Raw genomic sequence first — 14,822 nt, 5'->3', positions numbered from 1 at the left:
AGTTCTCATTGTCTCCTAGAAGAGCAATATTCTGAATTGCAGATTAACCAAAACTTATAGATCAATTATGTCCATTGAAGAAAGAGCTGGCTAAAGCACATGAAGATCAAGTTTCCCTCAGACATGTAGACATAAAAACATTGTAACGTGTTTTTTCTAGAAATATTTACAGAAACCACAAACATATCAAGAAAAAAAAGCTGACACAATAGAAAATGATTATGGTAGCAAATTGAAGGGTTTAGGGTTTACGACCCAAAAACATTTAGAAGAATGGGGTTGTGCAAGGTTTTGAGTTTCTTGTGTATGAAATTTGGGAGTAGAATGATTTACCACTAACATCTCAAAAAAACCATATTGTTTTATCTCATTCTATTCTGGCGTCTTAAACTAAATGGTTTGAACAATGTATTCATGAGTGAATGATTACATATCTATATGTAATCATGTGTTGGTAAATTTTTATATGTTGAATGGACAAGAACATGACACAAAGCACATGCGCTGATTTATTAGATCCTGCAAGTGGTCTTTGTTAATAGCTTGAACTCCTACTTTGTGCAAGATGACGCAAAATCTCTACTAGTTTATAAAATAGAAAAATATTACGATAATTTGGAGCATAATCATTACATTGATATATTGGAAAAGAGGAAAGTAAAATATGACTAGGTGCACACCAATGTGAGCAGGTGTATTTAAATCCTAAACCCTAAACCCTAAACCCTAAACCTTGTGCAAATGGTCGGTTAGGGCACAAATGCTCGGTTTTGCTGCATAAATTTGTTTTATTCTTTTAGGGCACAAAGTTTGTCTCGGTTAAAGAACAATGGCTTAAAACCTGAGAGTACTAGGGGAAAGGTAATCCTTGATGATGGCAATAAAAATGGATTTTGAGAAGAATGTACCAAGTTCAAGGACAAAAGAGATATTGATAAAGATGAAAGCCACTTGAAGAAAGCCAGGTTTGGAGTTTGATGGAATGCTAAAATCTTGCCTATCTTATGATTCATATTTTCTAATGTGCAATTTTTGGTTGTCTCAAGACTTAATTTCACATTTACCATGTAATTGATGCCAAAGCTATACAAACAACTGTCTCAACAATGATGCCTGCATAAGTTACAATGATATTCAATTGATCTGTATATTTGTGTCTAGTGGTCCAAGCAATGGTAATGTGGAGGTAGATGTAGAGGTATGAGGACACACTCCTAACTTTATTTGGAAGTTGAAAAACAACTCATTTTCTAGGATGTCAACTTGGTGTTTGAGGGATATGCCCATGTTGGTATACATATACATAATTGTACTTAAATGATGGAGTAGCTAGTAGCTTCTTTTTATATAATGTAGTAAGGATTTGACCGATGGATTATTGGTTTGTTAGGGATGAGATGTAAGAATTTGAGCAATGTAACCCATGCAAGAAAATGTAAGAATATGATACGATGTAAGAATTGGCTTTTAATAGTTTAAATTTTAGGAACAAATCCAATGTATTTATAAATCTTTAAGATGCATGGGCTGTAACGTCCTAAACCAAACCAATCCTTGAATGGTAATCACAATCTCAATTTTGCCATTATATTGTAAATCTCTTGAACATTAAGAGTTATACTCACTTTCATATGTATTACATGGTGGCAATTTTCTTTTTGGGTGTCCTAGTTCAATTTAACCTCCAAAAGCGATAATACAATACATTTTTCTCTCATTCACTTATAAAGAGATTCGTGTTGAGAGCTTCAATTCAAGGTTTTAGTAATATTCTTGTATGTGATTGTGACTCTTAACTATTTACAACTTTTTTTTCTCATTTTATGTGCTTTTGTACATCGTTTAGCTCATTAAGCGGTAGACTAGGCCACATTATGGCTGGAACTAGCTTCTTTGTCAAGATAATTAAGGGAGGTTTAATGCCCTATTTTTCGTAACTTGAGAGTACTAGTCAACTATTCTTGGATGTTTTGCCTTGATAAGGAGGTACAATTGTGTTTGAGAGGAAGTTGTGCAATCGATGCAACATACCTAGAAGAGACATTTAATAAGAGAAAGACATGATTGTACACTTGATTTAAATCCACAAATAACCTTCATTAATATCGGTTATAAAACAAGACAATTATTCCATTATTCTTAGTTGCGAAAGCCCATCTAGGTTCATAGGAGGAATATTCAAAAGTTTAGAAGAAATATTGAAAATAGGCCTTTCTATTTAAACCCACATAACAAGATATGATTTAACCTAGTGGGAAGGACCTTTTTCCTTCATAATGAAACTTGCATAACCATGCAACTCGAGTACTCCCATCACCTTCATCGTAGATGGTACGCTTGAGATGGAACTTCTTAGCTATGTTTTCGTCTGTCAAACCTCCATTTTCTCTTAATATAGATGCCAAGCACTTTTGCCACTCGTTGGAAGCACACTCTAATTTACTTAGAAATATATCCTTTTTTGAGCCAAAATGACTTTGTATCATAGGATATTGATTTGCTAGTTTGAGGTGGGGTGTCCAATCAAGAATCAAGGAGCTTGCAATAGGTACCATAGAGGAAATACCGAGTCTAACGGCTATAGCCAAAACATGAAACAAACCATTGATATATGGAAGAGCTTTGTTTAGATACTCTGAATGAGACTCTGACAAAGAGGTGAGGGTGATGCCAGGTTGGTTTTCCACTGGGTGTGGCAATTTTTTATCCTCACAGTATAACTGGATTCTAATAATTTCCCTTCCCAGTGTTCGAGGCACCCATCTCAAAAGTTCCTCAATGGTTGACTCGGGGAATGTAGATGTAAGTAGAGCGACACGAGGGAGTTGCTTCGCAGCCTCATTTTCTAAAGCCATTTTCAATAGTTTACTTATAGAGTTCTCAACCTTGCTTATAACATCAATCCTCATATCTTGAAGTTCTTTATGCATTTCATGTAGCTCCTTGATCATTTGATCCATCTTATCGTGTAACTTGAGGACTTCATTGTGAGTGGCATCCATTTTATGATGTAAACTTAAAAGTAACCTCACCATAACCTTACTAGACTGTACCTCTCTTGCCTCTTCTAATGTTAATTGATCTTCTTGCATGAAGCCATTTTCCAAGCTAGTCATAATCACATCTTCATAACTTTGATATTTCCTAGATTCACCAACATATTCATTATTCTCCAACAATGAATTCTTCACCTCCACCTCAAACCATTTCTTAGATGATTTTAGGACCTCCCCATAATACTCTAACCCTAGGAGAGCAATTAAATCATTTGATAGAGGATTAGGCATATCTGTAGTCCGTTTCCAATCGTATGATTCTTTCTCCCCTTGCTCAAGCTTTTTTCTTAATTGCTCCTTCAAATAAGTTACTTGCACGCATTGATCTTCTCTATGTTGTACCATTGATGGATAGAGTAAGCAATCAGGCCGGATGACGCTCTCGATCAACTTAACCCCTTGTACACCTGAGGGTTCTGCGCATATTGTAGTCAAGTTGTTGATGATACTCTTTTGCACAAAAGTTAAGGTACTTAGCATGTCTTGTTGTGTATTATTTTGGGCCCGAATTAGCACATCTATGACATGGTTTGATTTTGCTTGGCAGAACATGATGATGATCTCGCTCTTTGGAAAACAAATGTATATGAAATCTTTGCCGAGTGTGATGACAGCATGATCATGCTTAGATTGGAAAGCATTGCTAAATAATGCCTGAATTCTTGGAAACAAGCCTGGTGTAAGAAAGGTGAGGTCTTTGTTCTCACACTCTAACCTTCTGCCCATGTACACAAAAGTAACATTATCATCGATTCGAGTCCATTGGAGTTGCCGAATACCCACATCTGGCAATATGGCTGGGATAAAGATGAGATCTGTCGATCTTTTGGGGACTGTGCAGCATAGGTGCATGGCTTCCATTAAGTCTACTAGTAACGAACCCTTCACATTAGATTTGGCATTGGATTCAAACTTATGCTCTAGAACATGTCGAGGGATGCATCCTTTGTCGAATACAATAGTACGTTCAGAGTTTGAGAAATTAATGAGGTTGCCCATGATCTCATTGCAGAACCAATTTGGATCAAGAATGATGTGTCTGATTGTGTTTATGTATATGATGTTACCAGACTCATTCAAGGACATGGTGATTGCATTTAATTTAGCTTTGTCATCATTATTGCAGATTTTCTTGAATTCCTCCCATGTAATGATTCGTTCATTTGTGGTCTTCGAATAATTCAAGAGGTTTTTGCTTACCTGCGTGCAGATGTCGTAGAGCTCAAAGCCTTGGAGAACATCTTTGGCAGTGTTGAAAACATGTTCTGCTACAGGTTTGACAGAATCTTTGTTTCTGGCATCCACATCAAATTGAGGGTCGACAATGTGAATCACAGATTTGAATTCAGATCGAAGTGACTTGATGGAATCTGAGACAGAGATCGAGACAAAATCCATTTGATCGGCTCGCGTGCATATAACGATCACTCTGAGAGGAATGATGGACTTACGGCTTTTGGAGGCGAGGAACCGAAGCCAGTACGTGAAACTTTCTGCAAAGTCAGACTCTTTTTTCCTTTCCCCTCTGTTGCTACTTTCGCCCTTCATGGGACTCCAAAGGAACATGAACATGGATGGGAAGTGATAAGAGCTGGTTCCTATGTCTGGGAACATGCAGTCGTGGAATGCGTGGAACTCTGGCTGGCCTGCCATGTCCCACAATGTCACTCTAATTCCCTCTTTTTTGATGGCGTGCACCTCGATTCCTTTTGTGCGTTCTCCAGTAACCGGGCCTCTCAACTTATCCCTCTTTGTTCCATACATGGAACGCATGGTAGATACAAGAGTAGTCTTTCCTGCGCCAAACAAAATGTAGCGCAAGTGTTAATGTGTGAAGCAGTGCAAGTGTTAATGTGTATTTGAGAGAGTGTGGTCAATTCATGTTTTTTACCTGCGAATGGATCTCCGCAGATGAACAATCGGATGGAGGTCGCAGGCACTCGCTTCAAATCTGATCCCAACATGAAATTGCGCTGGTTCCTCCACAGCTGCACCTCAATGGCAGGGTCCATTCTGTTAGAAGACTCACATTGAATTTCAAAGAAAGGAAGGCCGGTCACGATCTGCAGCGAGAGAGAGAGCCTCCACCCAACCCCTCTCCTCCTCTTCGCTGAGAATCCGTCTTTGATTCTTTGGTGGAAGTAGTCGGTTGAGGTGGAGGAGATGGACAGCTCGTCCGGTGAGATTGGCGGCTGCCGTGAGGATGGCCATCCGTTGTTGTTGTTGTTGTTGTTCCTTAGTAGAGGAATCATCTCTCAAATCGAGCATCATGTCTCTGCTCCCCCATTTCCAAGCTCGACGTACATCATGACGTTCTTCATCAGGACCATATCGTATATAAGCGATCTTACCTACATCTTCATTCTCCTCAGGGGTGGTATCGACTAGGAAGAGGTTCTCAACATTGAGTAGGAAGAGCTTCTTAATTAGCAGATCATTAGAATCAGCAGTTGCCTGATGTTGAGAGGTTGAGGATGAAGAGAGGTTCAGTAGAGCTCCTCTCGATTTCTCGACCGCTTCTCTGATCTCATCAGTATTCCATATCGTAATGTCATATTGATGAGGGCGTGGGAGGAGGTTAGGCTTCTCCATGGAAGGAATGGAATGAATGAATATGTGGAGGTGATGAATGAAAGAACAGAATTGAATTGAATGTGAAGGAAAGTTATGAATGATAAATGGAAACAATAAATGGGAAGGTTAGTTTTAGCCAAACTTTAAATCGAATTAAGTTTAGCAATAAACATAACAATGATTAAAACAATGCTTAGTGTCTTGGGTTCGAAACCCAATTTCCTCACTTCTCTATTATATACTTCATATATATCTCTATTTCACTAAACCCAACCCAATTTCCTCACTTCTCTATTATATACTTCATATATATCTCTATTTCACTAGATGCCACTATGGAATGTAGGGGTTGAACCCATGACCACCTGGTCTCCATTGGGTAACCTTACCAACTGAGCTACATCCATTCTCTCTCTCTCTCTCTCTCTCTCTCTCTCTCTCTCTCTCTCTCGACAAGAAGGATTCGATTGCTTTTATATGGCCATTTTTTGTGGCTTTTGGAATCTTCGGCTTCTCTCACGTTGTGTATTTACACTTAAGATAAAGTCAAAATACTTGGGCATGTGCCCCTCTTTGTAGTGTCAAATCAAAGACTTCAATGGAACTATCTACTTCCATGGACCCTTTCTTGAATATAAAAACATCATGCTAATGTACTATATCAAGGTTCAACACCCTTCTATAAGTTGTTTTTGTACGCACATGTTTGGTTGTACATACATTGCCTTTTATTCTACGTTGTAAGCCAATGGGCAGATAACATCAACTTGTAGTCTTTAGATGTTTTTAATATTATTGCAAAAAATCTTTCAAGGAAAAATACTTGTGCATGTCTTCTCACTTTTTTTTCCAAAAAAATTATTACTTCCATTAATTAAGTCAATGTACATAGGATAATATACAACATCTCATAACTTGCATGTCTTTCTACGTTTCAATTCAACTCCACATTTCCTTTTCCCTTCCATGAATTTTGATTGGCCTCTAAGGAATTATGGATAAGATCTTGGCTAAGTCAATGTACATAGGATAATATACAACAACTAATAACTTGCATGTCTTTCAGATTTTCAATTCAACGCCACATTTCCTTTTCCCTTCCATGAATTTTGATTGGCCTCTAAGGAATTATGAATAAGATCTTGGGTGCCTTGTGGGCCTTCTTTGAAAATGATGATGTATGTGAGTAAGTAGAGGATAGAAAATGTAAAACAAAAACGGGCTTGTTTATATTTGTAAAATTAATCTAAATATTCAAGAAGATAGTTGGGTAATTAGGTGCGTTATAGATATGTGTATTAGTTAAGGACTAAGAGTATTTTTTCATGCGATTTTGAAGCAAGATCATTTGTCCAAGTAATAGTACAAAAATGTCATCCACTTTCAAGTTGGTGACGCTCAATTGATTTAGAGCAAGTTTGGCATTGAATAATCGACTAATGACGAACTCAATTGAGTTTTAGGGGTTGAGATCAAGAAAGTGATTAAGGTGGGATATATATATATATATATATCCATATGCAAATGATCAAGATAAAATAGTCTACTCCCAATATCCATCCTTCTTGACCATTCTTTTCAAATGAATTTGGGTCATACTTTATATTATGCTACGATCGCCATGATATTAGGGTTTGAATCATTAGACATTATCATGTTTGATGAGATCAATTCAAGTGAGCATATGTAATAGAAGCGAGTTAGATGCCATAAGCAACTAATTTTACCATTGTAGTCGGGCAAAAAATTACAAGAGAATCTTAACATGGAGCCATGAAATAGATACTCATAACAAAAATGGTGATTTTCATTGCATGAAGAATATGAATGATATATCTTGTTTGAGGACATGTTGCAAAGGAATAACACACATATAATCAGTAGTGGCTTAGAAGAGTTGTGTCCTCTAGATATAGAATCAATTTTATCATATACATATTTTTTATTATCTTATCAAGGTTAAGTTGCAAAAGAATAACACACATATAAATAAGTGACATAAAGGAGTTTTTTTTTTCCATAAAAAATATCCTCCATTGATATTAAAAATTATAGTGGACGGAGGCAATATACCAAATAGTCCACTATTACGATGAAAATTGAATATCTTGTTACATTTTTCTATACCTCTTGAACTACCCATTTTGCATCTTCTTGAAGGAACTAAATCTTCATGAACTTGATTATGCTTAGTATACCAAGCAATGAGCATGTTCCAAGAGACAATATTTCGATTAGGAAGCCCTTTTAGCACTTTCTCTACTTTTGCAAGGATCCCACTTTGACATAAATATCCATCAAGGTAGTACCAAGTATAGTATCCCCCTCCAATAATTGTATACTCATGATGCTATCATGAATTTACTCTTTTATGTGCATTGTTTCTATGATTCTACAAACATTCAATGTACAAATAAAGGTGACTGCATCTGGAGAAAGCCCCTCACTTTGTATGTGCTCAAAACCGTACAACACTTCATAACATTGCCTTTGTTTGACAAAAGTAGTCCCCAGTATAATGTCTTTACCATGGAAGCCTGTACACAACCTCCCCATGAATTTGTTTGCCCTTATCTAATGCTCCTATGCTGCTACATACCTTCAAATTGCAAGTGAATGTGACAGAATCTGGGGCAATGCCATAATTCTGAATTTGTTTAAAACAATCCAACACTTTCTGGCCTTGACCTTGTTTAGCATACTCACCAATAAATGCATTCCAAGAGACTATAATATCTCGTGATTCTCTTCCACAAGTTGGAAAGGAAACCATAACCTATCAAAATTCTTGCTTCTCTTTCACAAGTTGGAAAGGAAACCATAACCTATCAGAGTTCATCAAAAGAAGTAGCCATAGTATTTCTTTCACAGAAACTAGCATACATATTACTTTTCATTCACTACAAAATGAACAATTATGCAAGAAAATTACTCCTTACCACCCCCATGATAACAAAAAAATATAGAGGCTAACCATGAGACAATCTATTAAGAATATCATGCTCTTACAAAACAAAAGATGCATCCTTTTCCTTCTCCTTGCAATGAAGAAAGTCACCTCACTAAAATGGAAACATGGTGAGAAATAATCTCCATGATCTAGTATTGGTATGCCACATATGCCTTATATCCTTGTACACAGCCTTTGTTGTCATCAGCGTTCCTATGCTTTAATGGAAGCTCGAATGGAGTCACAAGACATAAGCGATATGTGAGAATGGCTCATGGAGCAGCAACAGGCCATTGCGATGCAAGAACACGAAATAGTGGAACCGATAAGCGCCACCCCGATTGATTCAACAGTCCTAAAAGCTCTCCCTCTCGGTTACCTCTGAGTTGTGCCAAATCAATGTCATGTGCCAAATCAATGTCATGCTTGTAACATTCTATAAGCACAAGTTACAACTACAACTTGTTAGTTCCTTATTATGTAGTGCATCACCATACACTACATATGACCATCTCAATATTATTAAATGAATTACCACATCAACCATAATGAGGTCTAGTAAAGAGTACAATATTCTATGTAATAAAATTAATGAAAACACTACACAATAGTATTCCTACACATTCAACATTGTCATTTTGGAAATGGTTGTACATTTAGATGGTTATGTGTGCATTATGCACTTCCAGTCTTGGAATGGATGCATAAGGAAGAGGGGATCAAAACTTGTTGTTTTAGTGGGTTTCATTTGGAATCAATGCAGCATACCTTATGGAATTGTATGGCTGCATGTCCCGTTTGGAAACGTATGTGTCATGGACACACCAAGCGCATACTGGGACAGAGCACAGATGATGGGGTTACAAGCAATGGGCTATGAACTTGGACCTAGAAGTGACGAGGCTAAGAAGTCTAGAAGTTGGGAGCGACGATGCGAGAAACTTAAGACACTAGAAACGAACAAGAGAATGAAGACAGAGATGAAGATCAAGGAGAGATGATGGGACGAAACAAGAATACTATATTGATGTGTCAATGACTAGCGTTGCAAAAAGGACAAATCGCATAGGCCATAAAACAACCTTCTTTATACGCCAAAGTCCACATTTCCAAACATTATGTAAAGATATCTATATTGTGACATCATGTCATCCACAATAGATGTGGAATCAAGATGATGATCAAGACCAAAGCAAAGCTATAGAGGCTATCACTTCTTAGGCATCAAGATTTTGGTGAAGTATGTTTTTTGAAGCTTAGTTAAGTTTTCAAAGTAAACAATATGGCGTTCAACTATATAATATCAAGGATTGGAATCTTGTTGATAATTCTAAAGTTTCATAGTACTTTTTTTGTTTGTGGGAGGAGGGAGCATTAAACTCAAAGTTAGGAACCTTGTTTATTATAGATTTTGTATACAAGAAATACTATAAACTTATCCTATGGTCTAAACTAACTTATTAATGCATAAGTTGGCTTACAAGTTATTATGAGACCATAAAGTCACAATCGCAAATAATTAGAGGATTGCCTAAATTCAAGAGACCATATATCCATAATGTTCAAACCAAATATATTTACTTAGTTAGCGAGTCCAAGTTGAGCTAACCTACTCCATCTGCCAAGTTCCTTTGAAGATTTTCAAATCTCCTTCAACATCTCAAACTCTATACTCCTGCAGATCCCACATGGTATTGCTTCAAGTTGTTTCTCAGTTACAACAATCACACCTTTGGTTTTGAATTTCAAGCCAAATCCCAAATCCTGCTCTCCAATCGGAAAATACACAAACTTTGGATATTTGCAAAAACAAACAGAAGTAAGTCATACAAAAATCCCCAAAAGATATATTACGTTTGAGATTCCGAGTCTCCAAAATTTTGACAAAGTCAACAAATTCTTCTATTTGAGTCTTAGGTATCACATATTAGCATATAATGATAAATTCTCTTAGTTATGGGTTATCATAAGAACGAATGCATTTCCTTCCAATTGTTTCTTCAAATTGGAAGGAAATGCATTCTTTCTTCTAGAAATTATCTTTAGGATATCATGGTGTTTGGTTACCCATCTCATTAAAAATTGACAATATTTCTTGTTTGAACAATGATAGGTTTGTAACTTAACTAATTTCAAGAATGAATATTTTGAAAGAGATCATAATCTTAAAACATGAATATTAGCCACATCCCCAACATGATATGAGCTATGATCATTTTTTAAATATAATTATTGAACTCTTCATATTAATTTACTGGCAAACCAAAAAAATATACACAAACGGAAAATGGGTAATTCAAATGTTGTAACTTTAACTGCTTTCAATTGTGAATATTAAGGCCACAATCTTACCTAAAATCATTGCCACACTTACATATCTTCTATGATCATCTTTTAAATATAATCTTTAGACTATTCATATTAACTAATTGGCAAACCATAAAATGATCTAGAAACAAAAAATGTTAAAAATTGGAAAAAGCAAGTTTTATAGTACGTCAGACACTTAAAAGTTAAGTTTGGATTTTCTTCATAACAGCAGCCATCTCTACATGATTAAAATGCTCATCAAAATCCTCCTCTACAATATCCCAATGTTTAGTTGCCTTGATAAATAAGAAGGCCCATAGAGGAAGAGAAATTTAAAGTTATGCATGCACATAAACAGCATATTCTATCATCTTATGCTGAAACTCACCCCCAAGCAATGAAAGCAATATAGGATCACCTATAGTAAGTAGTTTAACACTGTATAGATTTTCTTGTCATCACAAGGATTGACAAAGCATTATTTATACTACCAGTCACAAGTCCATTACACAAGAGACTCACCTCTGAGACAATACAGGATCACCCATGTTGAGCCAACACTATGGAGACTTCGCCTGTGGCCACAAAGGCTGTCACACCATTACTTATAGCAGCATCAATAAGGGCCTAATACATTTGATTCACCCCCCAGACATAGAGCCAATACAAGATCAAACAACCCACAGCAAGTCAAACAAGGATTGTAAGCATCTTTCCCTAGACACAAGGATTGTTGATGGAACCGAACTGCATTAACGTACAATCAAGGCCACATACACAAGAGTCCAAGAGTTGTGAAACAATCGCAACAGGGAGCTTCAATGATATTCAAGAGACCACCTTAAGTAACCTCCATTTAGAATCTCAATTTATCTCTCTCCAACTAAAGGTACCTTACAATGATGAGACAAACTCTCCATCTATGGGTCTATTCACACTAAATGCTTTAAACTGTAGAGAAGGAACAGAAGAGGGAAATTTGGGAAACTCTTTACTGTTGAACCTTGCAGGAAGGAAATTCATGAAAGAAAATTCTGATGGGCTCTGGCGTGGTAAAATTTCCTAAAACTTCCTGATGTTGGAACAAAAATATGAGGGCAAATAGGCTCTTTCCAAATTCCAGCATGGGAAATGTTTAGTGTTCTGCAGAGAAGCATGAGAAACTTCCCAATGGGAAGTGAAATGAGAAAAATATTAAACAATGCACAGTTATTTGAGCTTCTTTGATGTTAAAAGACAACCCCAAAGATGGAAGGCAGCAAAAGTGGGATCGTTGGAATAACGAATCTCCAACTTTCCACATGGCAAATACTAGGTTCCCATATTGGGGAAACAAGAAAAGAAGAAAGACAGGAAGTATATTTCGTAATGCCAATGGGAAAAGAAATGACTTGTTTAGATTTTTACTTGGCAGAGCCGAGCTCCATCATGCCATCGCTCCTGGACCTCACACACAACGAGGCCGGGGATGAACTCAGAAAGCCTTTTGATAATCCGTGAGAGCTCTCCAGAGTGTATCAATGTGGTATGGTAACCGAGATTCGGCGGTTGCTTTTGCCATTTCGCTCAATGTGCAGGGTTGTCTCAGCAGAAGACGAGAAATCTTCTCCTTCTCCTTCTACATAACCTCCTCTTCCTCCGTCATAGCCTCGTTCTCCTTCTCCTCCTTCTTCACAGTCTCTTCCTCCTCCTCCTTCCTTCCCTGTTACTGATTGATGGATGGTGGCACGAGGAATCGATTTGTCCCAAGTTCACTTCACTACCTTTGTGTTGCAAGCTCAAGCCCAATGGCTTCACACGAGTATGCATTGAGAAAGGCCACGAGTTTCATTGCAACTTGTTTACTGCAGTCTGCCATTATATTACAAGCCTAAGACTTTGTTTGATAGCTTTCACAAGAAGCTTGCCTACCTCTATGAGGAAGGGCATGAAAATTCAACTGCTAGTTTTCGAGAGCTTCTTTACTAGCTTAGGATCACATCTTGCTTTTATCCCATGGAAGAGGATGAAAAATCAATGCAACTTTCGAGGATTTTTGCACTACTTTGTGCTATATTTTTTTTCCATTTAAACCCATTAGTTGTTAAAAGATGTGGGTAGGAATAGTTAATGGACACTGGGATTATAATGTGAAAGTGATTCTTTAGGGTTTCTAACTTGTATAAAAGCATAAGAGCTCTAAGTTCAAATGGGTCTTCAAGTGCCTCATAATTGGGACTACCTTTTGGTCCATATTCTTTCCCCTCAACATCTATTTAGTGCCCACTTTCCTCGATAAAGCTTTTCCACCTACTTAATCGAGTTACACATGTTTCTTATTTAGTAATGATCTATTTAATTGAGACAAACATATTTATTAATTAATGTAGTGAGTAAGTGTGTCTTATATTATATCAACCTAAGAATCCTTCAAGGCTAATGAGGTTTCATTGAGTGGAGAGATAAGCGCCTTTATGCGTTGACATATGATGTGGTCTTTGCCATTAGGGAGTGATGTCCCTGAATCCCTAGATTAGCCCACATACACAAAGGTGAGCTCTTGGGACTCTGCATTGACCCTTGGAAGTGCAACATTCTGAGCAATGAGTTGTGTTAATCCCTTTGTGAAAAAGGAATTCAATATAATTGGGTTTTGAAAAGGTGCATCTACGATCAATGACATGTCACCTTGATCATTGTTAGTGTCCCTCGTGCCCCCACAACTTGCTACCCCATAGATTGGTTCGTTGAAGCTAGAGTATTGGAACCTTCATAGTAATGAACTCAACAAGGAGCTATTGTACTCCTTTTATAAAACTTTGGTACTCTTTATATTGGGTATGAATTGTGGTGCATTTTTTTAATGTGCACCAATTGTTCTTATTTTAGCATGCACTTAATCTTATCCTTGAACTAGTGCTTGATTTTTTCAAAATGTAAATGATAATGTATGAATTTACTTCATGTTTCCTTGTCGTCATGGATCATAAATCATCTTTCCCTCTTTGACACCTTTAACAAGTATAGAGCATTTTGACCTTGCCTCTTACCATTTGAGTTATATTATGAAGTTTCCTTGATCTCTATATTCTCACTTTTTGCCACGGTGATTAGTTCAGGTTGAATCTTGACCTTTTGTGAACTTTGAAAATTTGGCTTCTTTCTCTCTATGCACATGACACTAAGGTTGAGATTGGTGGATAGTGAATCCATTGTAGTTGTAGTATGTGGAATCAATATAAGTTTGGATTCATCACCAAAGAGACAACACCTTGGCTAGGGTTAGAGCCGCATTTGGATTGATAAATCAGAACATGCCAGCTAGTCAACTAAGGAACAATATTTCCTTAGTTGTTTCAAACACGATTATGTATTTTGATTCAATTGTCGAGGTATCAATACACTCAAGTTTATATATGCACAAGATTGCTCCACTTGTGAATTGGAAGAAACAACCAAAGGTTTATTTTTAACTCTCCAAACGTCTTCCTTATCCAAATCTATATAATGGGCGAAGTTAATTGTGTCATGGTGAGGGTTTGTTGGGTAGAATCTAATGCATCAATAAGAGTAATTTGCTCAAGACAAATACAACAATCATGTGTTTCAATGTCACGTGATATTCATCCCAAGAATGAGTTGTGTAGGACCTAAGTCCTTCATAGTTGAGCAATTTGTTGTCATAGATTGGTTGCAAGCTCACTGACATTTGGGTTGGCGAGCAACATATTATCCATGTAGAGATTGCGATGGGTAGCTTATTCATGAGTTCTATTTTTCAAATCTAGACAATGATCATTCTCATCACTTTGGGAAAATCCGGTTGATTGCATGAAATTGTTAAATTGTTAATATGACTATTGGGTTGTGTGCTTCTATGCCTTGTAGAATCTTTTTGATAGTAGAACAATTGTTCATGACTAGGTGACACAAAACCTTCCAATTGCTCCATA

General features: G+C 36.9%; 1 protein-coding gene and 3 long non-coding RNA genes across 4 annotated transcripts in view; 1 reads left to right on the top strand and 3 right to left on the bottom strand.

Moving 5' to 3' along the window:
- Positions 1-555: 555 nt before the first annotated feature.
- LOC147865912 (uncharacterized) overlaps positions 556-14,822 on the bottom strand; it is a 39,993-nt gene continuing 25,726 nt past the window's right edge. The window contains exon 2 of the long non-coding RNA XR_015529451.1: positions 556-712. This is a non-coding gene — a long non-coding RNA (uncharacterized LOC147865912). The remainder of the gene's footprint in view (positions 713-14,822) is intronic.
- Positions 562-1,368, top strand: LOC147865915 (uncharacterized). Its single transcript, XR_015529450.1, has 2 exons — positions 562-692; positions 1,330-1,368. It is a non-coding gene; the product is annotated as an uncharacterized LOC147865915 (long non-coding RNA).
- On the bottom strand, positions 2,154-5,073 carry LOC147865914 (protein TORNADO 1-like). The gene is made up of 2 exons (XM_087317507.1): positions 4,948-5,073; positions 2,154-4,852 (listed from the first exon to the last, which is right to left on the bottom strand). Exons 1-2 carry the CDS (start codon positions 5,066-5,068, stop codon positions 2,244-2,246), a joined length of 2,730 nt encoding a protein of 909 aa, XP_087173633.1. The 5' UTR covers positions 5,069-5,073; the 3' UTR covers positions 2,154-2,243.
- Positions 8,600-12,838, bottom strand: LOC147865913 (uncharacterized). Its single transcript, XR_015529449.1, has 3 exons — positions 12,298-12,838; positions 10,190-10,371; positions 8,600-9,016 (listed from the first exon to the last, which is right to left on the bottom strand). It is a non-coding gene; the product is annotated as an uncharacterized LOC147865913 (long non-coding RNA).

This window comes from Azolla caroliniana, unplaced genomic scaffold (assembly GCF_043228905.1).
Source record: "Azolla caroliniana isolate FFs.n. ecotype wild unplaced genomic scaffold, voAzoCaro1.0.p SCAF_3, whole genome shotgun sequence".
NCBI classification, from domain to species: Eukaryota; Viridiplantae; Streptophyta; class Polypodiopsida; order Salviniales; family Salviniaceae; genus Azolla; species Azolla caroliniana.
This window is presented reverse-complemented; position numbering and strand designations above follow the sequence as displayed.